The 27,565-nt window shown below is 37.0% G+C and overlaps 1 protein-coding gene and 1 non-coding gene across 3 annotated transcripts in view; one reads left to right on the top strand and one right to left on the bottom strand.

Moving 5' to 3' along the window:
- Znf407 (zinc finger protein 407) overlaps nucleotides 1–27,565 on the top strand; it is a 413,369-nt gene that overhangs the window by 139,556 nt on the left and 246,248 nt on the right. For both annotated transcript variants that reach the window (XR_013046214.1, XM_042264352.2), the window contains exon 4: nucleotides 26,972–27,046. Coding sequence is in view for 1 of the 2 variants with exons in the window: in XM_042264352.2 (XP_042120286.2) it covers nucleotides 26,972–27,046 (75 nt within the window). In the remaining variant the exon portion in view is untranslated. The remainder of the gene's footprint in view (nucleotides 1–26,971; nucleotides 27,047–27,565) is intronic.
- LOC121824202 (U6 spliceosomal RNA) lies at nucleotides 14,272–14,376 on the bottom strand. Its single transcript, XR_006066019.1, has one exon. It is a non-coding gene; the product is annotated as a U6 spliceosomal RNA (small nuclear RNA).

Here is a 27,565-nt window from a genome sequence, read left to right as displayed (position 1 = left end):
TTCTCTTTTAAAAAGTAAGTTTTTAACTGAAATAGAATACTATCACTTTACATCCTCCTTTTCCTTTCTTCAGCTCCTCCTAGGTTCTTGTCTCCCAAACCCTCCATCCTCCCTCTCAATTTGATCACTTCTGTTCTGTTATTACATACATACATACACGTGCATGTACACCAATGTGAAAGATACAGTCTGTTTCCTTTTGTGCTGTTTGTGTGTATGTGATTTCATGTTGATAACTCTGCACTGGAAACCAATCAGGCTCGTCTTTGGCAGATGCACATTGTTTCTCCCTGTGGTCATTAGTTGCCTGTATTTATTTTTCTAGCGGTAGGAGCTTCCATGTTGTTCCCCTTTCTACTCTAACGTGTCCTTTGGTAGCATCATTTTTCGGGTGTTGTTTATCCAGCCATTTCTAGCAGAGATTGTTGGACAGTGGGTTTCCTGGTTCTGGCTCTCGCAGTCTTTTTGCCCCTCTTGGTTATGTTTCCTGAGCCACGAAATCAGGAGCTCTGATGTAGATGTGTTTACTGCTTTTTCCAGGATCAGTTGATCTCTGCATTTTCTTCACTTTTTTTTCTATAAAGAGATGGTAGCTGTACTTATTTATCTGTGGTTGTAAGGATAATATTTAGAAGGTGGTAGGAATTATGCTGGTCTAACAAACTGGCCACAGTAGATTCTTTTCTAAAGTCCATGACCCCACTTCTCCCGAGTAGGTACAAGGCATAATTTCCCTCTTCTTAAGTGAGGCTTAAGTCCAATTAATTAATTTTCACTGGTATATGAGTACCATTCTTTCACCTTTATGCATGCCTTGCCATGCTGGTCATTTTTGTGGTTGCAGATGTTGCAGCTGGGTTGGACTGTTTAATTGTTTCCCTCCCTTGACACTTCAGACAGTATTTTCTGTTCTACAGAGGATGGACTTAAGGAAAGAGACTTTCAGCTTAGATTTAGTTCAAGCAGTCTGAGTCCTATGTCTTAAGTGCCCAGTGTTTTCAGCAATAGGGGCCCACCTTCAAGTTCTGAGAGGCAATCTCGGGCTACATTGATAGTCTATACTGTTTTTTTGAAGTCACTTGGACAACCCTCTCCAACTATTAGAAAGGATGCTTCTTATGCCTAGTACCAGGGATTATGTTAGTGGTCCCTTTATTAAGTAAGTTGTTAATGTTTCTGTCAGAGTGTTTTGACTTCATGTGTGTCTGTGCATGTCATGCGTACAATGCTTGCCAGAAGTAAGTGTTGGTTCCCTTGGGACTGGTTCTGCAGATGTTCGTTCGTTAACTGCAATATAGGTGCTAGGGTTCAAACTAGGTACTCTGGAAGAACAGCTAGTGCTCTTAACCACTGGAGAACCATTGCTCCAGCCCCCTAGTCTATGGTTCTTCTGTGGAGCATTGTTAGTTAGCCAAAGTGCCTTAACTTCCTTGAAGGGATCTACATAGACTTACATGTAGTATGTATTCTTTTAGGTAATATAAAACAATATGATTTTTTGAGGCTTTGTCAAGCAATCTTCGTGTTATTTTCCCTCATCCTTCCTTCTCCATAGTTTTGACTTCCCTTCCTCCTGCCAAGTTGGGTTTCCCTTGCCATTTTCCCTTTTCCTACCTCATATCTCCTGTACTTCCCCACTCAGGCCACTGCTCCATCCTAATAGCCTAATGGACCTTGAGCATTGCTGAGCAAGTATCTGTGGAGTAGGAGACCGAGTCCTTTGGGCAATTGCTGAAGGAGTGGTAGAGCTGAGTCACAAGAGTCAGAAACATTTTTAGGTTTAGGTTTTATGAGGATTCTCCATACAGATTTCTAGGGTGGCTGCACCAGTTTACATTCCCACTAACAATGAATGACAAGTCCTCTTTTTCCAAATCTTTGGCAGCTTTTCACCCCAGTCAGAATGGCCATGATCATCAACAAACCAGCTATTGTATTTTTCCAAGTAGTAATAAGGCCGCATTGCTGCTTTTCGCCTGCTTGTCTGGTGTGAGCGTGGTACTTTCAAATGCTGCAGGTGGTAAGCATTGATGAGCAGTACCTGTTCTGTGTATAAGAGGCGGGAGTTCAGTTTTGTGCCATTGAGGAAACAGAAATGTCTTTACTCGTTATTTGCATTGTCTGCTGTGACATTGACTCTGTGTCTATTCAGGGCTCTGCCTGTAGAAGAACTCTATTTCTTAGCTAGCTCTGTATGCACAGCCCAGTTTTCTGCCACATCAGTATATACATCACTCCTATGAAAGAGATTTTATTTTCTTCCTCACATCTGTTTCTAGGTCTTTCATTTATATGATTAGAAAATTATTTCCTTCCGTTTCCTTTGTTGATGTAAAAGAGAGAAATAATTAGCAATTAATGGTTTGTCTATTTATGACATAAGCTAGTTCCCTGATTTCACTAAATGAACCTTCTTGCCTTTAGTCATCTTCTGAAAGGAACCACATTGGATTCATAGTGCAAGTGAATTTATTTGGATTTAGACTGTTTGCTGGAGAAAAGCAAGATTTGTAAACCATGACAATTGTCCTCATGATGATATGATGTGGTTAGTAAGGAGTTAAATGTTACTAATTCAACCAAGGACTGCTTTCCCATTTCTTAAAAATAAGGTTCTACAAATGATAAATTTGAAGTGTTCTTACATTGCTGAAGAAAAATATGTAAGTTCAGCAGAATTTCAGAAAAAGCCGATTCTGCCTTATATGCATACACTGCCTGTGTCTGGGATGGTCTTTGTGGCTTATCAGTTTATCCTGATGCAAAGGAGCAACACACGAAGGGGTCCAGGGTCTTTCATAGCATCTTTAGATTATCACTATCTACAAATCACCTGGTTGAATCAAAATCTGTAGGGTGTGTGTGTATGTGTGTGTGTGTGTGTGCGCGCACACACACGCGTGCATATGTGTGTGTGTGTGAATTAGTTTCTATCATTTGGTAAATTAGAGACTTTCTTAAATTTTATAATTGTTTTTAATTTGTTTTATTCATCTCTGTTCAAGAATACTTAGTTTTGCAATATATATTCTAATATGGTGAGTGTTGACTTTTTTTTTTTTTTCATTTTTTTTTTGCTCCTTGGCAGTGTTTAGTTAGAACAAACCCTGAGTTTAGTTTTATTTGACTTAAGTTCAGCATTCCCGGTAGCATTAATAAAATTCATATTACTGTATTTATTTAGGAAAAATATTTGGAATGTCAACAATGAATAGATATGTCATAATAAGACCAAGAAAATTTTATATATTCTTTCATGAAAAGGCAATGAAATAAATCAAATCATATATTTTAAGATAGTCGTTGTGATGCATATCTGTAATCCCCGGTTTGTGCAGGATTGAGGCAGGACAGTCACAGGAGCAAGGGCAATGTGGGCCACATAGTAAATAGATAGCCTGAGCTCCATGAGTCCTAGCAACTGTTGTCGTGCAGACTGAGGGCTGGGGATGCGGCTCGGTAGCTGAGCCCTCGTCCAGCACACAGACACAGACTCCTAGGAAGTAAACGACACGGACAACAACGTTTTGTACTGATGTGTCTACTTACAGATATATTTTGGGTATCGAGAATTTTCACAGCTTATCAACATTCAGAATTTGTCAAAATTCACCAGCAAGAATACCACACAGTTCTCTTTAGAAGACTAGAATTAGAAGATTAAAATATCACTTTAAACTGCTGAGATTTTAATCTCTTTTTTTCCTGCTCTGCAGCTAGTAGTCAAATTGCTGATAAATTCCAGTGTGTGTTTGAATAGCAAACATTACAGCAAACTTGTGAAGGACTTTTCTTTTGTAGACTGTTTGCGAACAACCTTTCCACTGTCAAAATTATATAATACAGGGTTAATTTGAAGTCACGTGACATTGCGGCTTATTTTTATTAAAAGCAACTTCCAAATTTTTAACTGAAACTAGTGTAATACAAATATGTCGTTGATTGTGGTTTATGTGTTTTGACTTCAAAAGCTAAAGGAAAAATTTTCTATGAATTTCAGTCTATAGAAAATGAAAAAAAAATCTTAATTTTATGGGGCAATCATAAACAGTACATTAGGTTTTCTCTAATAACATGTGCCATTAAAAAACTTCATTATGGTGTATTCCATGATCTTCATATCACAATGAGAAAGGGAGTCGATTGTTAAGTATGAGGTTTCCTGGCATTTTTACCTGTTGTGGCCTCTGACTGTCGTGTCAGAAGTACAGTACATTGACTTCTGGAGTAGCAGCCAGACAGGAGCAGCCCGTGTCAGTGTGTGACCACCTCCTGTAACTGCAAGCACTCCCTGAAGCCAGTCTGTGTGGCAGAGTCCTAGATGAGGTCTTCATGGGTGCTGACCATAAAAAGTTCATCAAAGTAATGAGGCGAGGAGAGAGCTTGGTGCTCATGGGCAGAGCTCAGCACCAAGGAGTGTGAACTGGCTCCAGCTGTGACAATAAAACAGCAGGTGGCTGCTGTCATTAGGGTGGCAGATGAGGCAGGGGACTCACATTCAGCCCACAAAACTCTCATTTGTTAGCCATCGCCACTGTACCATGCAAAATAGCTTCCATCTCAGTCAATTTTACTTTGCAAAATATTATACATAGCCCTAGAAGATTAGCTCTGAGCACACAGGTCTCCTTCCTCCTCTGCCTCCCTCCACTCTCTTCCCTGTGTTTCCTCTTCTGTCCATTTACTCACCCCACCCCCTTCTTTCCTTCACCATTTGTGCCCCAAACTCCTGTTGGTCAACTCATTGGACGCTCAGTAATGGTCTTACAATAAAAGAGGAAAGTTGTCATTTTTGTTATCTGGCAGCAATTGTTACTTGGTATTTCAGGCTGTATACTCTATTGAGACCCTTTCTTTGGATCCACTTTTTCTTGTCCTCCTCTGTAAAGAACTTAAAATCATAGTAAAAGAAAGAGAAGAAAAATAGTAGAGTTGTCAGAGGGTTTTTTTTTTTTTAAACAAGTTGATTGATTGAGGAGCTAGCTTACAGATTCCAGAATTTAGTGCTTTCTGAGTTTCAGTTTAGAAGTGAAGCATGGCACTGTTTTAACAATACATAGTTGTATGACATTTTAGTATACTTTATGATTGAAAGCATAACTGTAGACCAAGATTTAATAGGAAAACTTTGACTAATAGACACCGTTAATTTTAATATAGTAGGGAGGGCAAATTAAAGAAATCTGATAGTAACTGGAAAAAGAAAGCATCTAATTTCAATGAAAATTGGATTGTGTGATATTCTGTTGCCTTTCTCGTCGACTCTTTAAAGGAACACAGACCTAAATTAATTGAGCACAGTGTTGTGAAAACAGTCCATTCTATGCGAGCTGATAGAAAAAAACATTGCAGATAACATTTAGCCTTCAGCAGATAGGTTAATTATTTTTGCCGACTGTCCATCACTGTGTCTATAGCTATTATCTAGAATCTATTTAAATATTATTAATCAATTATTTAATTTAAATAATATTTAAGTATATTATATAAATGTTGGCTTATACTGGTTTGCACACATTAATTCTTATTCTGTATATTACTCATTTAAACAGTGAATGCTTTTGGTTTTCTGGTGTCTACAGATTGGTTAATTGGATTTGGTTTCTGTTACATGCTTGTTTTTGTTATCTCTATTATTTCTTTTGAGTATTTTCTTATTTCTGCATCAGAAGCTCTTTCAGCCTTGGTTTCAGCTTTTGTTGACCAGGAATGCTAGATCCTTCTAATGGAGTACTATATGTATAAATCTTGCTCTTTCTGTGGGGTGAATTCATTACCTTAGAGTTTTCTTTCAGTGAATTCTATTTCTCACAGAATTGTTTACAACACATTTTCCATCTTATTTCCTTAAAAGGAAAAATTATATCTTATTCAAAATCTTACCACTGTTTTCTATGTCCTTCACCAATTGTGAGCAACCTTCCAGCTTTATTCCTTATCCCATCACTGCTTCATCATGGTATGCATGCAGTGTTCTTAAACCAGTTACCTTTTCTCACAGTGTCTTTCTGCTGGGAATGTGTGCCTTTGTTTGGAGAACCCTAGTTGTCATTGAACTCACCTTTTCTTCAAGAGTAGCCTTAATTCCTGTTACCTATTTTATAATTGTCAGTTAAAAAAGAAAGCTTTTTTTATTTTTTTTGCCTGGTATGTGAAATCTGAAATGAATGCCTAAATGAGTGATAAGGTAGGTTCTTTCTCAGTTGAGTGTAAGTGATGTGCTCTTCATATGATCACTTTAAAAATAATCTGCTTTCCTTTTCTATAGATTTGTTTCTTCTGGACATTTGATGCCAGTAAAATCCTATAGCATATGGTGTTTCATGTTTGATCTCGTTCACCTGTCAGGATCTTTTCACAATTCATACCTATTATATGTGGCATGCATGGCTACTTCTCATGTCTTGCTAATTCCACACTGTAAGGATGTAGCACAGTGTATCCATTCAGCATTTTGCAGATATCTGGACTCTTACTGCTTTCAGGTATCATAGCTTATATTACTGTACACTGTGTGTTAGTGTTGTATGGGCACAAGGTTTTTGAAGCCCATGGATCTGTATCTGAAAGTGGTATTCCTGGTTCATGTGATAATAGTGTTTAGCTTTGCTGTAGCCACTAATGGCTTTCCACAATGGCTGTGCCATTTTTTTTTTTATCCTTTCTAGTAGTATACCCTACTTAACATGGTCTTTTAAAATGCATAGCCAATCTAGTGAGTTTGAATGAGGTGTCCCTTTTGGAGGTTTTGGGTGAATTTCCCTGAGGATGAATGGATTTCATTTGCTCATTGTCTGTTTTTGTATCTTCTATAAAAAATTATGATTCAGATACTTTGCTGACTTTTAATTTGAGTTGTATTTTTATTGTGTAGTTTTTGTTTCTATATGAACCTTTATATATGATGTGTTGTGGTGATATATTGTGTACCCTAATAAAGCTTGCCTGAGGTTTGGAGCACAGAGCCAGCCACTAGATTAGACATAGAGGCCAGACAGTGGTGGCACACACCCTCAATCCTATCACTCAAGGGGCAGAGATCTGGCTGAATCTCTGTGAGTTCAACGCCACACTGGAAACAGAGCCAGGCAGTGCTAGCACAAACCTTTAATCTTAGCACTGGGAAGCACACATACCTTTAATCCCAGGAAGTGATGTCTAGGCAGAGAAATGTATATAAGGCATGAGGAAACAGGAACTTTCTCTCTCTAGGCTGAGGATTTTCTAGAGGTAAGAGCTAGTAGCTGGCTGTTCTACTTCTCTGATCTTTCAGCTTTCACCCTGATATCTGGCTCTGGGTTTTTTTTTAAAAGATCATCTAAGATTTAAACAACAACATGTATTTATTTATAATATATATTTATTATATATATTCATTTCTAAGTGTTTAAATGCTGTGGGATGGTCTGTATGTCAAATGTATTGCTTTGATTGGTCAATAAATAAAACACTGATTGGCCAGTGTGACCAGGCAGGAAGTATAGGTGTGACTAACAGAAAGGAGAATTAAGAGAACAGGAAGGCGAAGGGAGACACGGCCAGCCACAGCCATGACAAGCAGCATGTGAAGACGTCGGTAAACCACGAGCCACGTGGCAAGATATAGATTTATAGAAATGCATTAATTTAAGATATAAGAACTAGATAGCTAGAATCCTGAGCCATTAGGCCAAACAGTTTAAATAATATAAGCGTCAGTGTGTTTATTTTATAAGTGGGCTGCTGGACTGCCAGGATTTGGCGGGACCTGGAGAGAAAACTCTCCAGCTACAGTTAAATGTTCAGGTTTTATGTTTCTTAATTATTTTTCCCCTTCAGTTGACTATTTGGTCTTTTGGTTTGTCTAACTTGTGGAATGCCAGTATTCATAGTGTTTTTCAAAATTCTTATTTTTGTAAATTTAGTATTATTGTATTTAGTATTTTTAGTATTTTTTATTCACAAGTGTTATTCTTCTTGTTCTCCCTTCACCCACCCTCATAATAATCATTGTGAATTTGTACATTCTTAATCTTTTCTCATAACAAACTTAGAGTTGTTTTTCTTATGTGTTTTGTTTTTTTTTTTTTCCTATTTGGTAAATTTTTATTTCAGTATTTTGGCTTTTACTTTTTTCTTGATCTTTTGTGTTTTGTTTCTTTTTTCAGTTATTTAAGATTGTAAAAGTTATGTTTTCTTTTTAAATATAGATGCTTACAAATAAGAATTTTCCTCCAACTTCCAATCCCCTTTTTTGTGGAGGTGATCTTAGCCAGGCCAGGCCGTGCTATGCAAGCCTTCTGTCCTCGTCTTTACCTGGGCCACATCAGTCGTGATGCTTTCATTGTTTATATTTTCATTCATGTTTTATGTTCTTTTTTGATCCACTGCTTATTTATGAGAATATTCTTTAACTGGTATATTCTAGTTGATTTCTTTTTAAAGATGTGTGTGTATGTGCGTGCGCACACACCCCCTGGAATGGGAGTTATAGGCAGTTGTGTAAGCCTCCTGCCTTGGGTGCTGGGAACCAAGCTCCAATCCTATCCTATTAAAAAGAGTCATGCATTGTCAACTGTTGAGCCAGCTCCCCAGAACTTAATTTTATAAATTTTTGGGTTTATCATAGAGTGCTTCTGTGATTACAATCTTGGGCACTCTGTGGGCTTGTTTCATTGTGGCAGTCTTGGGGTCTGTGCTATGTATTGGATATTGTTTCGATTTTGTGGGATGTTTTGTTCAAAGTGGGGAGGGGAGAGTTTAAGCTACTTAAAGTTTATTGTTTGAATTTCTGCTTCTCAATTCAGTTTTATCAGTTTTTGCTTTTCTTGTTCGGTGTACAAATACGTTTTTATTGTTTTCCATGCTTTTTCCACCTTTTCATCATTAAAATTTACCTTTCACTTTCTTCAGTAACTAACTGTCTTTGTCTTAGTAATCTGTTTTGTATAGTACTAGTGTATCTCTGTTGTATACTAGCATATCCATATTGTTTACTAGCGTATCCATGTGTATAGTAGTGTATCCATGATATGTATACCAGTGTATCCATGTTGTGTATACTAGCGTATCTATGCAGTGTAATAACAAATCCATGTTGTATACAGAGATAGGAGCTGATGTAGAGGCCATGGTGTAGTGCTGCTTACTAGCTTGCTCCTCGTGACTTGTTCATCCTGCTTTCCGACAGCATCCAGGTCCACCAGCCAAGAGGTAGCACTGCCATAGTGAGCGAGGCCCTACCACATTAACCATCAAAACAGTGCACCGTAGGTTTGCCTCCATGCCGTATCTGGTGAGCTCATTTTCGCAGTTGAGAACCTAGGTCCTCATGCTTATAAGGCAGGTATTTCATACTGAGTGAGTCATCTCTCCAGCCTATGCAGTGTCTTTATTTTAAAGTACATTCTCCTATCTCTGTATTTGGGTTGTAGTGTTTAAGCCTGTTTTTCACTCTTAACTGTTGACATGTTGGACTCATGTTGTTCACACTTGCCTTTTGGTGGCTGTTCTTCCTTGTGCCTCCTTTGTTTCTCTGTTTCACCACATACTATTTTATTTTTTAAGTTATGCTGGCATTTTCTTATTTATCGATTTAATTCTATTTGTAGTTCCATATATATAAATGTATGAGTATGTAATATATATTTATATATAATTTATATATGCATGTAAATTTTATGTATTTAAATTTTCTTAATTTTTACCCTGGGGATGACAGTAAACATTGTAACTTACGTTATTACAGTTTGTTGAATACCAAATTAATTTCAACTGTGCAAAGCTTTGCTCCTGTGTAGGTTCATTCTCCTCCTATTTTATTACTGTGATTCAAATTTTTTATACATTTTATGTTCCATTGTAATTGTTACTCTAGGTTGGTAACTTTCAAACCAGCAAGAAATAAAAGATAATTTTGTATTTTCTCATCATTTATCCAGGTAATCTCCATTAATAGCATCTTTCTTTTCTTCATTTGTAAGTAAATTTCTGTCTGTTTCCTTTCAATGTTAACCTGGAGGATTATCTTTACTATTTCTTGCAGGGCTGATTTGCTGAATTAATTTTTGGACTTTTGTTTATCTGACTCTGCCTTCAGATCTCTTTGTGTTTGCATCTGCATTTTTGGGATTATACAGAAATCTTGGTTCATTTCTATGTGTGTGTGTAGTAGTACTTTGAGTATGATTTCTTTTTGTCTTGAATAGTTTTCAGGCTAAGTCACCTGCTAATTTTTTTTTTCGAGTTTTTCAAAACAGGGTTTCTCGGTGTACTTTTGGTGCCTGTCCTGGATCTTGCTCTGTAGACCAGACCAGGCTGGCCACCACCGCCATGCTCTTTCTATGGCTCTAATAGCTCTGACCCCCGGGGAACTTTATTAACATACAATCAAAATCACATTTCAGTACAATTAGAATATCACCACATTTCCCCTTTTCTATTTTAATAAAAAGAAAAAAAAGCAAAATGTTATAATTAACATAAGAAAAACTATATACAAAAGTACAATAACTATATATAATATATACAAGTAATAAATACCTAAATAGGTATTTGACAAGTCAGAGAAAATAATTCCATTATCTATCCTATTTTGGTAAATCCAAGATGTATCTAATGCACTTTCTATCCTAATTAATTTTCAACTATATCTAACTAATCTTCAACCATAACTAACTAATATTTAACTTCCTCAGAGACCCAAGAAGGAAATAATATTAGCTATCAAAAATAAAGACAGCAAGTGCATGCAAGCAACTTCCAAAAAATTTGTAAGTTGACAGAAACAGCCAGCTGCCTGGACAGTCACCTGAGGTTTCCACAGTGTTGGGGCATCATCTTCAGCCTATAGGCTTAGCGTATCTGACAGACTCATTTGTGAAGTAGGATGTACACAAGGTCAACAGTTCAACCTCACATTGGGTGAGAGCAGTCCATGTACCAGAAACACCTGAATTCCACTAGTGTCCTGTCGTGATTCAGGATTTTAAATTCTGGAAATTGCTGACTGTTTTTTAATTCAGCTGTCCATTCTTCTTGGCTGTGTATATATGGCTTCATCTCAGCATCCCCTTCTTCTCCACATCCCTCTATTAAATGCCAGTCTACTATCGAGAGGTGTGAGCTTTCAGCTGCTGTTCCATTGCACAGCAGAAGCCATCGGCCCTCTGCCTGTTAAGCTGCCTTCGAAGAAAAGGGCACTGTACCTTTTCCGGATTGCGAAGGCCACTTCAGGGATGGGGCCATATTGTCCTGGCCTCAGAAGATGCCTTTTGATAAAGCCATAACCACACTTGTTTTGGCAAGAATCAGTAGTCCTTTGTTTCGTGTTCTGTCTGTCCATTTTGTCCTGTTGATTTGAGGATACTTTGTTGTCCAGTGGCTAACTTTTGCCACAATGAAAGTTGACTCCATATGCAGTTTCTTCAATGCCCATATTTTCTCTGAAGTAGATTGGTACTGCCAGGAGCTGACATGTCTCAAAAAAGAAAAATTTTCTAAGTTATTAAAACATTTTAAATGCCATATTCTGTAGATCTCTGAAGGGTTTGAAGATGACCTGTCTAAAACATATCTGCTCAATTTTTAAAACATATCTAATATGACTACAAGTTCTATTGTAATGTCTAACTACTAACTTTCATTTCTTTATATCCTAATAGTTGGTAATAATAACATTCAAGGATCAGAAAATTACATTACATTGTTAAATGAATGGTATGAATACAATTAGAAATATACATATAGCATTTTCTAACAATATCAGTTTCAAATTTGTTTACAATATAAAACAATCCAATCCAATGTAAAGTATTTAAAACTAGTAATTGTCTTTTTCTTTTCTTCCTTCCTTCCTTCCTTCCTTCCTTCCTTCCTCCCTCGCTCCCTCCCTCCCTCCCTCCCTCCCTCCCTTCCTTCCTTTCTTTCTTATTTTATTTTTAAACAAGAACTTTAAATCTAATCTCCTTTGCTTAGCCTTTTTCCTAACCCTTGACAACAACTTGTAACCAACCCCCCTAAACATTGAAAATTATCCCAGACCCAAAACCCATTAAAAAGACCAAAAAGCCACCCACCCCACACCACCTCTTTGGGAATGTGGGTGTTGTATTCTTAAAATTGTTTCCTGCTGGATATGGGCGAAGTTTTCTTTATCCTGAAAGAAAAATTTTAGGTTAATTGTCAAATTCTAGGAAAGGTAACTAGATCCTTCGCTATCCAGTCTGTGTATAATGCCAAAGTTCAGGGTTTATCTCAAGTCCTTATTCAAGTAGTCTTTGAAACTGGATCATCTCAGCTAGTCATCTCAAAATTGCTCTGAGCACCTTGTAGTTCAAAGCTGATCTGTGGATGATGTTTGTCAGCTTAATGATATTATTATTGTCCACGTAGAATTGTTGTTGTTGTGGGGCCCCATCTTCTTTCTGGAGACTTCAGTTGATGTTAGGCTTGGCCGTGATTTCCTGCAGAAAACTGATAAGAGACTCGAACACAAAGACATATATATGCAGCTAATTGAAGCCTTTTTTCTAGAATTAGTTAGTACTCTATATGACCATTCATATCTTAACAAAGTTTAAAATGTATATATATCTATATATGTTAATCTTGTAAATTTTGATATAAAATTCATACTTTAAGAAAAGTTTAAAGAATCAGAATAGAATCAAAGAGTTGAGATTAGTAATAAAATAGTCCATTAATTAATTTGGCTTTTGTCCTGTCCCATAGCAGAAGATGGCTCTTTTATTCTGGCATGATACAGGGAGTTTGCATTTTCCTTTTAACAACATGCTTGAGTTTAAAGCAGGAGAGAGCCATTCTCCAACTCCAAAGTCAGCTTTAAATTTTAATTGAACTGGGACTATTAGAAGACCAATAGTGTTAAATCTTTAGAGAAAAGCAGAAACAAACATTTAGGAAGACATAATATTTTTTAGATTATATATACCCATACGCCGTTTCACTGTTTCTTGGGATAGATGATTTGTCCCTTTTCTTCAGTTGTCTCATTTGTCCAGTGTTCTTCAGATTCCTTAACCTTCATTCTCCTAAAAGACAAAAACAAAAACCTTTCCCCAAGACTAATTTTGGGGATGTTCCTTTTTGGCAAATTATTATCTGATTAAATGAGAAGGCATGTGTTATTGATACAAGTTAGTTCACTGGTGCCATAACCTTGTGGATGTTGAATGCTGCTGCACAGGGCTTGTGATTCTGAGACATGGAGATAGGACAACCCTGGGGAACAACTCAAAATGAATGTTCTAGCAGCACACAGATATTTTCACCAGTTTAGTTTTCACTAATGTTCTAGTCATATTCTAACCAGACATTATTCAGTAGTTCCTCTTCCCATGTACTTGACAGGACATTGGGGCCTTGTTCTTTTTACTTTCTCCTGTTTGTAGTAACTGTTCCAAAGAATCCCATTTTGGATTCCGTTAATTTTTTGAATGCTTTTGGCCATGTTCTTGTGGCCTTATATGTCTTGTTTTCATCAGTGCTGAAGGTTTCTGGAGGTCCTCTGTTCATCTTAGAATACAGCTGCCCATTTCTTATTGAATCTAAGGTTTCTGTATATATTTTAGATGTAACTTATCACATACATGATTTCCAAGATTTTCTTCCAGTTTGTGATTTTTGTCTTCAGAAGAGAAGAATTTTGACATTTTGGTATGAGTTCCATAAATTCAGCTCTTAATGAGTTTTGCTTTTCTGTAATGTCCAGTGTCAGTCATACCCTACATTGTGTGTTTTATCTATTTTCTGTCTGTCTTCATCTTTCCTTCCCACCCTCCATCTTTTCCTTTCTGCCTTTCTACATGTATTTTCATGTGAACACATGAACGTGATGCTTCTTTGTGTAGTGAATGTGCATGTGTAGGAGTGAGTGTTTGCCCACCTGTGCATTTGCAGTCATCAAATGGAGATGTCAGGGCTCCTGCTCTATCAAGCTTCGCCTGTGCCCTTGAAGCATAGTCTCTCACTGGGTATAGAGCATGGCTGCCACCTTGCAGCCCCAGTGATCCTTCTGTCTCTGTCCGTTGGGATGCTGTTGTTCCATACACATATCACCATTCTTGGTTTCTGTGAATGTGGGTTTGGGGATCTGAACTCGGGTCTTCATGTTGACTTCACTTTGCTTCCCTGCTAACCCATCCCTGTAACCCCATTTGTGGCTAATTTCTGTACTTGTCAGGTAGAAGGTGAAAGTTACTATATCTTGTGGTCCTTTGTTTCTGTAAATCTATTGCCATTCTTTTTTTTTTTAAGAGATTATACATACCAAAAAATATGGAACGCTTCACGAATTTGCGTTTCATCCTTGCGAAGGGGTCGCTAGTCTTCTCTGTATTGTTCTAATCTTAGTATTAGTGCTGCCGAAGTGAGCACACTCTATTGCCATTCTCCTCTTAGGTTTTCTCTAACTAACACCTTTACCTCTGCTTTTTGGACTTTCTCTTTTTTGTTTCTTATATGCTGTTTGCAACTTGTTGAATTTCTGATTTCTTGGAGTTTATTGTTCACATTTGGAAATTTTTTTGCTCTTCATTTCTTCAAAATATTTCCATTGCGCCTTCTGTCTTTGGACCTTCCAGTTTATACTCCTTGAATTTGAGACAGCTTAGCATTTTACTGAACAAACTTTTTAGAGGAAATTCTCCATGAAGGGTTTGTTCGGGGCGTGGTGATGGTCGTGGTTAAGTGCCAGTTCGTGCATGGAGCTGAGAGGCCTGCTGGTCCCATTAGGCTGAGTGTTCCCCAGATTTGAGTCGAGTGCATAGCAGCTATGGTTCTCATCATTCCACATTGCCATCCACACTGTGCAGGACCTTATTTCAGCCTCTACACAAAAGATTAGGAAGGAAATCTGCAAATATATTACATATAAAAGTGGAAATCTGGTTTTTGTTGTTGTTGGATTCATTGATTAGTGTTTTCTTCCTTGACATAAACACACTTCTATGTTTTAGCACGTACAGATTTAATCAATAAGGACAAGACCAGAATTACATGCTCCAGTAGGAAGAGAGCCTTAATTTATTAATAGCAATTGTTTATTGAGAGTTACTTCATTTCTTGAAATACTTCATACTTAGGCATTTTTCATAGGTTGTTAACACTTTATAGATAAGTTTTCTTCTTACCGTTTCTCTATTTATTCCAAGATGCTTCACTTTCTTTTTCTTTTCATGATTTTGTCTCTTTATGTAGGCCAGGATGGCTTCAAACTTCTACTCTACTGAAGTCTCCTTCATAGATGGTGTTATAGACATATGCCACCAGGCCTAGCTTAGCTACCTTAAAATTAAGGTTACAGAAGTGCCTATCTGTTACACTTGTGGGTTTATACCTAATAACCCTTGTTAAATATTTATTATCTTATTTGGGAGATATACTGTTCTCCCAGTAAAATTATAAATTTCTTCTCTTTATTTTTATGTCATTGCATAGGTTGGTGTATAAGGTTTTTATATGTTGGAAAACTGAAATTAAGATTTACAGACAAACATGCATATTCTTGCATATCATCTCTGTTTGGGTTCTAGGGTCTTTAACCCCTCCCTGTTATCTTTGTTCGCTTGCTATTCTAGAGTTCTACTAATATTTCACATTGAATCTTCAGCATAAACCCAGATAACAGAGCTAATGATGCCCTTGTGTAATTGTGGGTGAGGGAGGATGGAGCTCAGCCTCCCACGATTCTAGGCCTTGATCTGAGTGCTTTCCTATTGCCTGCCTCCCATTAGGAGAACCTCAGCACGATTCCCTCATGGCATATCTATGGGTGATTTCTCATATAGAAAACACCTGGACATATATTGAACCACTGTGCCATTTTAAAGATTGCGTTCTCAAGTCATATTTGTAGTCTTTGAGTTCTGCCCCAATCTCACTTCTGTCACAGAGTTTGTAGAGTTACTTAATATATACATGACACAGGTCTTTTCCATAAGTAAAATATAGTGTCTGATTTAAGTGAATTGGTATACATAAAACAGTCAATATTATTTCATCTCCCTCTCTTTAAATAAGAATATAAACAAAATGTACAACAGCACCAATATGGATTGCTTTCAGTCTAATTTAGGATGCAGTTAGTATTTGGAAGTCTAAAATACATTGCTAGGGGTGAGGTACAGTAGTGTTTACAGTCAAGAGAATGATAGTAATCACATTTTCATGAGAGCTCTCATTAACTTGAAGCAGAATTAATTGTTAAAAAACAATTACTTTTTGAATATTTCTTCCTCTTTTGTTTGGGTAGTATAGGACACTGTATCTATTGTACATATTTGTATTAGAATATTTTATATTCTTGGAGGAATATTTTGACAATTGCAAGCAACATTTTGTATCTATAAACGCACATAACACTCTGTAGAGAGAGTACTCAATTTTTTTTAGAAGAGTGAGGTATAATGCTTTTTTTTTTCTTTTTGTTACTTCATGAGATTTTAAGTAAATAAAACAAAGTTTATATTCATAGACTAGCACAGATATTCAGAAAAAGACAATAATTACCTTTTCAACATATACAATAATTCTGCACTAAGTAAAGCTGTGTGATAGTTTTCATGATAGTTTTTCTAAGGCATGGTCTCAAAGGTGCCAAGCCAGTCCTGTTCTCACTATGAGATGCCTTTCAATATCTGACCTCATCCCTCCCATATTCTGGGATAGCTGGCATATACCAATGTACTTGTTTTATGAGATGCTCTATTTTAAAGCCATAACTTTATGCATTCTAGGCAAGTAAGTATTTGTCAAAATGAGCTACATCCCCTACCCTATAACATTGTTAGGGTCTATTTCACATGTGTTGGGCAGAAGAGTAGATGTGATAATTATAACCAGAAGGATGGTAGAACCCCATGAAGTATTTTTGAAGATATTTAGAAACAATCAAGACGCAGTTGTTTTAACCTAGAAATTTTTTTTTTTGTATAAGAGTTTAAAATATCCCTTTTAGCTTTGGAATGTGAACTAAACAAATCCCAAGTGGTTGTATATATTTTTTCTTTATTTGCAAGATAAAATGTTGATAAAGTCATAATATCTTGGAAAGTTTTTTTTCCCTATTTTGCTCATTTACCATGCTTGTCAGCAGATCAAAATATGATGGGCAGATTATTTCATGAAGCTATGCTTAAACAACAAAATGGGAATGTGCTTACATACACATTGATGGTGATACAGGTTGTCTTCTTTTGCTTTTTACTGCTGTGATGAATACCATGGCCAAAAGCAACTTGGGGATGAAAGGGCTTATTTCTTCAGAGCGTCAGTTCATCAGAAATGGAAGTCTGCACAGGAACTCAAGGCCAGAGTCCTGAGGCAGGGACTGAAGCACTGTTTATTGGCTTACTTGCTGTAGATTACTCAGCTTATCCTTTTATACAGCCTAGACCACCTGCTTGGGGAGGAATCACTCACAGTGGGCTGGGCCCTTCCATATCAATCATCAATCAAGGATTATCCTTGATTAATATATCCCACAGACTTGCATGCTGGCCATTCTGGTGGAGACATTTTCTTAGTTGAGGTTCCCTCTTCCCTGATGACCCCAGCTAATGTTATATCAAGTTGACAAGAACTAACCAGTACAGAGAATGTATTTCCATTTATACATACGTAGTTTTCTTTCTAAATATTATATACCTCCTAACTCCTACAGTAAAAAAATTCTGTTCTTTTTATCTGTTGCTAGATTTTCTTTCCTTAGTTTGTTCCTTTAGAAAAGGAGTCAGTACATTTTAATGACCTTGTCTGTGGACTTGTCCTTAGCACCCTTTCTCCTTCGTTTGTAGTGGGTTGTGCACTTTCAGCAGGGGCTACAGTTGTAGATGGAGCTCTGTAGGAAGTCATTGGGCAGGATCCTACTGTTGCATTTTCAGCTTCCTTGCTGCAGTTTCTCCAAAGAGTCAGTGACTTATCTTCTTCCATCCTCAATTCCTTCTTTTATCTGCACGAACTGGTAATGCCTACATTGTGTTGTGATGGAGTTTTAAGAATCCATTAAGAAAACAAAATGACATATAGACTATAAACACAACATATTATGTTTGTTAATATTAAACAAGAAAAATTTATTTATTTTAGAAAAAAATAGAGACTAAGAAAATCTACTAGAGTGAATTTAGTTTATGTTTGTTTCAGGCAATACATATTTTTGCATGTGTACATTGGAATACAAAATATTCAAGAACTTCACAAAAAGAAATGATACTTTTGTGCCTTTAAAACGTTATATATTATGGACAGTTTTTCTTGTACTTGGAATTAATACAAAATATTCTATGATCATGCTGAATGTCTGAGCTAATCTCACTACCTAGTAGGTATGTAGCTTTTCTTCAGCCATTTCAGACTCCCTTTGGAGGACATGTTCGAAGATAGAAGACCTGGTTCCAAGTGCCTGATGGAGGATTGCCGTTTGCTGAGCAGAACTGGAACTTTGCCCAGAGAGCATTAGAAAGGGTCATGGACTGAGATGTGGAGTGAACAGGCATATGTGCTGTTGGTATGCAGAATGACTTGCCATTAAGAGAAACTGGAGGTCTTGAACTTTAGGTGTAATCGTTTCAAATAGTTCAGTGAAAGGAGACACGTGACTGAGTATCAGACATGTTCTTTATTATTATTATTATTATTATTATTATTATTATTATTATTATTATTAATATGTATACAGTTCTGCCTGCATCTTTGCTGCAGGCCAGAAGAGGGCACCAGATCTCAATATTGATGGCTGTGAGCCACCATGTGGTTGCTGGGAACTGATCTCAGGTCCTCTGGAAGAGCTGGTGCTCTTAACCTCTGAGCCATCATCTCTCCAGCCCTCAGACATGCTCTTATATATCATCACTTCAGATGTGAAAAATAGCCTTGGAAAGCATGGGTGGAGATTCATGTTTTAGACTGTCCTGTAAAGAGACTCTGCTTGACGTTCAGGAAGTGAACTTTTTATGTGAAGATAGAAACATGCACATAATAAAATCTCACCCAAGGCGGATAGGATAAACACAGGAAAGTCCAGTAGTGAGGATTAGAAGTACTCAGAAATGGTTTAGAACTAGGTGTGACCACTAAGTCATTAGCTAGTAGTAGTCAGTACTGGCTAGAAAGATGGCTCAGTGGCTGCACATGTAGAGGAAACAAGTTTGGTTCCCAGCCCACCTGGTGGCTGACAGTGGTCCCTAACTCCAGTATTGAATGCATGTGGTATACTTACATAGATGTAGGCAAAGCATTCATACACATAAACATGAAGTAAAATTGAAATTTTTCTTTTGGTACAGAATGTAGTAGTAAATAGTACATTCACACTTAGGTGAAGCTTTTTGTGCTGTAGATGAAGCAGGAACTATCTACAGGAACACGTTTGCACACTTTCTCATTCTGTAGATGAAGCAGGATGTAGCTGCAGAATCGTGTTTGCACACCTTTTTAGACCTTGAGCACCAATCTTTCCCCTTACTGTCTTCAGCTTCTCATGGATCCAGCTCCATCATCCCCTTCAGGAAACTACTAGGGCTTTCTTCCGATCTCCCTTTCAGCGTCTTGTGGTTTTAGCCATCCTCTTTTAACCTGTCCTTGGGATCACAAATCTACAGCTGTCAGTAGAACCTGCAATCTTATTTCTCTATGCCACATAATCAAGCATATCCACTGGTGTCTGAATAAAGGATGTGAGTACTACCAGGAGCTATTTCTATTGATAATGTAGTCATTAGTAGAAATGAACACTGACCACCACCACCACCACCACCACCACCACAACAACAACAACAAAAATTCTGTAATTTGTCTATCTTAAGCAAGTACACTATTACAAATTGAAATTATAAAAATAGTATAAAATACTGTCCACTTAAGGTTATTTTGAGAATACTTATACCCGTTTAATAAAAAAAGATATATTCTACAAAATAGAAAAAAATCATGCATTTTAAAGTGATATGTACCTCCAAAGTCAAATAACATCATGTTAAATATATTAATATTTTGAATTAATGTGAGAAATGGATTATGATGAGTGTCTTTAAGAACCATTATTTGATGTTTTGTTCATATTTTTATTTTTAGCCATGGGGGTTTATTTTGGGAATAAATTGGTCTGTTTCATGTTATATATCATGAATATATTTAATGATGGAAATTAAGTTGCTCAGTTTGCCCTAATTTTGTTCACACAATTTGTTGCTTTTTATTGAGTAATGCTATTGGTCAGGGGAAATCTCTCAGATTCTAAATTGTCATGAGAATTGTTAGTATATCCTTATCCCTGTTCTTATGTATTGTTTATTGCTGGTTCTGAGTTATATTCCTATTTTCTCTATAAACACAGTTTCACATCTTGGTCTTTTTGTGTATTTGTGTTCCTTCCCATCTAGACTGGAAATGTATATTCCATGTAGAGGGTCATAATTGTTCTTGTATTCTTTCTTCTTTTCCATCACTTCTCTTTGAATATAGAATCACCATGTGTTAATTTGTTCCTTGTTTTTCCTATAGCAGATGATACTCTTGTAATTGTTATTCTGTGGTCACTATGTAGGAGGTATTGTACTACGTAACTTTTTTTTCAATCTCATTTATATAAGATAAGTATAATTATCTGCACACTCTAAATTAAGAAGCAGAATATTTTAGTATGATTATAAAACTTGTTCAGGCTCACCTATGTGGTAATAGTAGAGTTAGAGTTTTAGCTATTACCACAGAGCTTTTAATTATAGTTCTCTAGCACCCTGAACTGTATAAATCAAGTCCTGTAGGTTTCCTAATTTCACATTTCATGGGGCTTTACCCCAACATTGTTGAAGTATGAAAGTTTTGTGTTTTCAAATTCACTTGTTAATTTTTAATCTCCAAATCAATAGTATAAGAGACTGAGGCTATGGGGCTCATTACATCCCCGGAGCAGTGCCATTTAAGAACACCCACAGGAACCTCATTTACCTCCTTTTTCATGCAAAGGCACAGGAAAGGCCCACCTGTAAGGAACAGTTCTAGCCAAAATCAAGCCTTCTTTGATTCTGAGCTTCCCAGCTTCGCACACACTGTGAACAGCATACTTAGGGGATTGTACACTAGGATACCCATTTTCTAAATAATGCTTTGTAATTCTGTTGATTTTGCACACTTGCTGTGTGTGCTATGTCAGTGATAGTAAATGGTGCAGGGAGTTTATAAGAAATGCTTATCTTCTCTGCCTGGACTTTCAGTGTTCAACAGCAAGTGCATGACATTGAGTGAGGTTGAAGTTTTACTTTTCACACACATGCTGTGTGACAGCATTCTTTCCTCCTTGTTGTTTCATAGTTTTGAGATGCTTTATTTTTGTTCCTCTGGCCTTTAAAGTCCCATAGTATGAGCAGAAGTGGGTGTGTGAATTGTTCTTTAGGTAAGTGATTTTCACATTGGGGTGTTGCCTGAGGTGGCTTATTGGTGAAATTCCTAGGTGCTGTCATGTGTGAACTGCACTTCTATTTCAGCTTTTGTGCACGTCATTTATGGTCAAGAGGAATGTAGGCATTTTGGAGTATAAATTTTTTTATCTAACCACCTGTCTTCCTAGTTGAACCCAAATTGTCTACTAGATTTTGTTGAGAACCATGCTAAGGCCAGGGTTTAGATCTAGTACTTCTACCCTGCCTCTCATGATGCCAGCACTTAGAGGAATGTTTCTTTCATCATAGCCCTCCTAGGAAACCATTCTTTTGCTTAAGGTCATTAGGAATTAGAGACTGCACATAGCATCCTCAGCTTTACGCTATACTAAATGGCAGAGCCAGGTTTGGCCTTCTGTCTTTGGGCTGGCCTTCCCTAAGCTGCCATGTTGCCTCTAGACTTGTAGTTTGCACTTAAAGGGCCAACATTACTCTGGTTAATATAATAGAAGCAATTCACAATAACCAGAAGTAGGTCCAAAAGTTTTTATTGTTGTAAACACTCATTAGCCTTTCCCAGCTAGTCTCCTAGCCTGTTGTCTTTTTGGTGAACATTTTATTTAGTAGAGATTAAAAAAAGGTCAATAATTTGGTTGTTTGATCACACACGTTTTACTGAGTGAAACTTGCCCTCTCTCCAGCTGCTGGGGAACTGTGGGGATACCTGGATGGGTGAGTGCTGATGTCTCACTAGACATCCAATGGGAAGAGTATTGTGAGCATCAGGGTGCTGCTTTTAGTGTATGCCAGATACGGTCTTTAAATTTATAAGGTCACTTGCTTCATAATGTGTCTTTTTGTTAAGTGTGGCTTGTAGTAACTTCTACCCCAGAAATGTCCATATCCTTTGGGAGGCCTTGCTCTCATTTGAACTTGGGATCTATGCAAAGGTCAGGCTAGTTATTATGTATACAGAAGAAATTTCTGAAGAGTTGAAAGTGATAATCCCACAAAGATAGAAGAATAGAAGTGACGGCAGGCAGCCCTCAGGAGGACATGCTGTTGCATTGGTTTAGATCTGACTTTTGGTGCCTGCATTTCAGCACCCTGCCTAACAGGCAGGTGTAAGTTACGGAGCTAAGCAAATTACAACTGCATTTTAGTTGCTTCTCATGTCTTTCTGTGCTTATGAGGCTGTATTTACTTTGATAAAGCAGATAGTCATCCAGAACACTGAAATATAGAGGAGAATGTTATAGTTTGAGCCTAATGGACTGATAGAAGAGTTGTTTTCATGATCTACAGTACAGGAGAACTATTTTGAAGGGAATGTTAAAAGAAGATTTATTTTTTGAAAACTTAAAATAAGATTTATATTTTGAAAACTGGAGTGTAAATGTTAGCACTCTATTGTACTCTTGACATCCAAATCCAGTTGAAGTGATGTGATTTCATGAATTTACAGTGATTTGCGTTAATCCCAAAGATATGAGGAGAAAGACCACCAACCCAAATCAACAAGGCCAAATTAATTAAAGAAAGCAATGAATTAAAGGAAGCTTTTTTATTTGTGTACATGGACTATGTCCCCATAAGGTGAGGCTCAAGGTGTTAGCAGTGGGTTTGAGGAAGACAGGTTTTTATAACTCAGAAGTAGGTAGAGGGTTTTCAAATAGGGAATTTGGCAGAGAAAAGAGGTGAGATTGCAGGAGCAGAACACAAGCATAAAATGACCTCCTGAAACTAAGACATGATTGTCAAGTTGTTGTGACAACAGGTAGTCATATTAAGTCATAACAACTGTTTGAAGCAAAGGTAGCATTGCAAGATGGTCATTACAACTTTTTTAAACAAAGGCATGGTTGCAGTTTCTTGGAACAGGCCATACAGAGCCATTTGCAGTTAAGTTTACAGGTGGAGCATAGCTCCGTGAGAAACAGAGATTAATCATAAGCAGAATGAGTCTAGTTAGCCTTTTTTACTATAAGATGGCTTTCAAGTCTAAGATGGAGGCGGGCTGGTTCATCACTTGCAAATAAGTTGGCTAATTATATTTTTAAAATAATTTTATTATTTTATTTTTATTATTTTATTATTATTATTATTATTAGAGTGTGTGTGTGTGTGTGTGTGTGTGTGTGTGTGTGTGTGTGTGTGTGTGTGTGTGTGTGTTGGTACATGCTTGCCACAGCCTGCTTATGAAAGTCAGAGGACAATTTATGGGAACTGGTTCTCTTTTCTACCACATAGGTTCTGGGGATTCAATACAGATAATCAAGCTTGGCAACAATCTCTGTTATTCCTTGAGCCATCTTGCTAGTTCCCAACCCCAAAAATTAAAAGATAATTTAATTTACTTTTTCAGATGGTCAGGGTCTTATCAGGTGGGCAGCCTAGACAAGGAACTTTGTACCATAATGGAGTTCATGAACAGTGGAGGCAGCCTTCTGTCTGACCTGTCTCTCTAGATCTTGTGGGCTGCCTTAGTGCACATGACTCAAATTGATCTCTCTCTAAACTAGCTTTGCTCCTTTTCAGAATTCTGTACCAGTGTTCAGCTTTCTTTTGTGACCTCTCTATCAGAACCCCCATGCAGTTTCACCGAGCTCTGGTCAGCACTGTATAGAGGGATATTCCCACTTGTGACCAGCTATCCTCTCCTGGCTCTCCTTGCCTGTGTCACTTCAAGAGACAGTTACAGTCACCCTCCTCCTGGTGTGTGTGGGAAGTGTGTGTGGTGAGGAGGCGGATAGAGAGACAGAGACAGAGAGTGAGCACAGCCCTGTTAAAATGTTTCAATACCTAGAGTGGCTTTTCATACAGAATAAAAGCCAAGGCCTTTGTGGTCTACACCACCGTGACTCTTGCCTGCCTGGTCTGCTCCGTCTCATTCTCCCCAACCTGATGTACATGGCACTTTTTGCTGCTGTAGCCATGTGCTTCTTCCTCAGCCCATCAGATGTCTGTGGTGCCTTTGCTCTTACTGGAACCACCACTCCCTGCTCATTTAATGATAGGGTTCTTCATCCTCTCTGTTTCCTCCTTTTATTTTTCTTCTCCCCCTGACCATTACATGAAATACCTTCTGTTTCCCCTTGTTGCCTGCCTTCTTTACTAGAACTTACATTTCCCAAGAGCAAGGACTTTTCTTTGTTCACATGTCCCACAGAGCTGCCTAGATCCATTCTTCTGTTGTGTGCCCAATAATGGTTCTGTGATGAATGGATGAATGAGAAGGATACATGTGTGACTAGCAGTGCCAGGGAGGGAAGAATATTATAGGCTACGTTCCCTGTTCTTCTGTTGGGAGTATAAGATGAAACTTCATAAAGGGGCAGAACTCACTAGACCTGTCACATACCAAGGGAAAGTTAACAAGCTGACATAGAGCTCGAGGGCCCAGAACATGGATGTTTCTTAGCAAGGCATTTCAGCTGGAACTTTTATGGAGGGACATTTTTGTTTCTGGTTGTATCTGTGAATTGTGTTAAAAGTACAAAGTCAATCAGTAGTCTATTTATGCTGTGGATGGATGATAGGCTACATTCACACATCTGTATCAGTTGGCTTCTTCTCTTTGGTCATCCAGGTGTTCTTTCCATACATATTTTTAAACTCAAAATTATATTGAAAGTATTATAGTACTCACATTTTAAATAGCCAAATATAAAGAATTGTCTTTTAAGTTAAACTGGATGAGCAAAGATTTTGCAGTTGAACATAAAAGCTCATGTTCTAGTCTGCACACATTTTCCATTTTCCCTAATAGTGACAAATCTCCTGAGTTTTTAACAGTAGAAACCCTTTGCCGATTTAGAGCATGTATTGGGTAAGACTTTCCTTCCTGTTAAGGTTTTTCTCCTGTGCAGTGGAACATTTTTGCTTGGTTATCTTTTTCAGACCATAGCATTCTAATAAATGGTTTACTATTAAAAAAACTACACTGTGGTTTCTGAGTTCAAATCTCTTAAATTGTACTTGGTCATGTAAATAAGCTGTGCTTTGCAACTTTGGGTTTTTAACCTTTGCTCTTTGCTATTAGCTTTATGTTTTTTTAATTATTGGAAAATGGAGGACACTAGGAAAGTTATGACTTAAATGGACTCTTGTTATTACTGTATTTTTTTTCAGGAAATGAAAAATGTTATTTATTCTTTCCAAATCAAGCAGAAACAAATATAGAACATATATGCTGTTGTTTTTTGGCTCACCACTTAATATTATCACAGTTTGATTCTTTAAATGTGATTATTATCTTTCCATTATGATGATTGATGATATGACCAGCTATTCATGGTTGCAAACATCCATCGTCATAGTTGTTATTGCCTACTATATAAAACAGAATGAATGGTGTTTTCAGCATGTGCAACTTTATTTGAATAATGAAGTAAAATCATTTAAAATGCAAATATATAATTTTCTCCCTACATACTTTCCTAATAGTATATGAAAATAAACAAATACATGATTTTTCAAAAAGAAGATTTTGTGATTCCAGAGACTCTTTTACTTTTGCTTTTTTTGCAAATCTCTTCTGAGAACCTGCAGGACTCCACATTCTTCACACTGCCCATTTGTGCAAACATGTCCAGATGAATCCAGTGTTTAATGTTAAGAATCTTATAACATGCCAATTTGATTTGTAGCCTTTCATATCATAGAATGCTAATTAAAATCATATTTTTGCATGTGTCATGCCTTTCATGTACATATGCAAATAGATTCAGTTGCCTTTTAGCTATTAGTAATTAACTTTATGAAGGACAGCTGTAATACATAATTAACAAAAATGTTTGCAAGCCCTTTACACTCAAAGTTACAACAGTAAATCCCTCCCCCCAACACACACTTCTCAAATTAGCCATTTTTGTGTGATCTTCAGAATGAAATCTGGTGTAGAGAGTCATATAATCAATGTGGTGCTGTGTGGAAGGAAGGATGGTGTTCTGTCCATTCCATACATATGCTTATAAGTTTATCTGTTTCTAAATTAAGATAGTGAGTCAGGAGATACTCTTGTTTGTTCCACCTATGTTGATATTTTCTTGGCACAAAAGCACATTTGTGTATGTGTGTGTGCATGCTATAGATATAGTAAACATTTAAGTCATTTAAAAAACCCCTCCCACTTACAACTGTGTTTTTAAAGAAGCTTCATACAACGTATTCATTTTCCCTTTTATAATCCTTTAAATATTTAATAAAATGACATTTTCTCAAGCCCATTTTATGATTGAAGTGTGAGATTGGTTAGGGCGCCGTGTACATTATACCGTGGTACTTTTTCTCTTTCTTGCCCGCTGACAGTGGAGACAGTGACTAAAGAACTGCAGTCATTATTTTGATCTTTTGTACACTGTTTGTATTCCCACACCAGATAAGGAGCTCCTCAGTTTAGATGCAGTTATTTCTTTTGCTTGCAGTAGGGCGATAGCTTTAACGAAGAGGCCAGCATTGTCCAGGAACTATCTGAATGAGTGTGTCCATGGTGTGCTAGTGTATACCAGAAACCTTCGTAAATGCTCTCTACAAGTTTCCAGCCAATTGTCAAGATATAGTTCTATAATCAATTTTTGTTTATTTTTTAGGGTTGCTTTTGTGATGAAGAAGCACTTAAATACTCACCTACTAGGCAAACATGGAGTTGGCACCCCAAAAGAAAGGTAATTTTCATTCCTTTGTAGTTTGTATTTAGTAAGTACAGTTACTTTATCTACTTTTAGTTTTGTTTAATGAAATAACTTCTCAAATTTGTGTCAGTGGTTCATCTTGTATTTGTATCTTCCTTCTTGAACGCCATTTATTATGCCAACTTTTCAGAAAAATGCAATGGCATATGGTAATTTTAAAAATCAAGTCTTGAAATACTTGAAAGGTACACTGATGTAAACAAAACTATACCCAGAGGGAATTATCCCTGGTAAACACCTTCATATATGGTAAAGCAAATGGTTAAAACTAAACATTGCGGGGAGCAACTAAATGTTGTCTTTACTGTATTCATCTTTTGGGGTTTTAAAATAATGTTTTTGAGTTCTTACTGTAGACTTAAACACACTGCTGATATTCAAAATGAAATATCTTGTATCATCCTCCAAATAATAGTACAGTTGACATGTCCTGAAAAATAATACATTTATTGTGCCATCAACTTCCAGGTTTTTTTTTTCCTTTGGTGGTAT

The sequence above is a fragment of the Peromyscus maniculatus genome, chromosome 19 (genome assembly GCF_049852395.1).
Source record: "Peromyscus maniculatus bairdii isolate BWxNUB_F1_BW_parent chromosome 19, HU_Pman_BW_mat_3.1, whole genome shotgun sequence".
Lineage (NCBI taxonomy): Eukaryota > Metazoa > Chordata > Mammalia > Rodentia > Cricetidae > Peromyscus > Peromyscus maniculatus.
The sequence above is the reverse complement of the archived record's forward strand: the minus strand, read 5'-3'. Positions and strand labels throughout refer to the sequence as shown.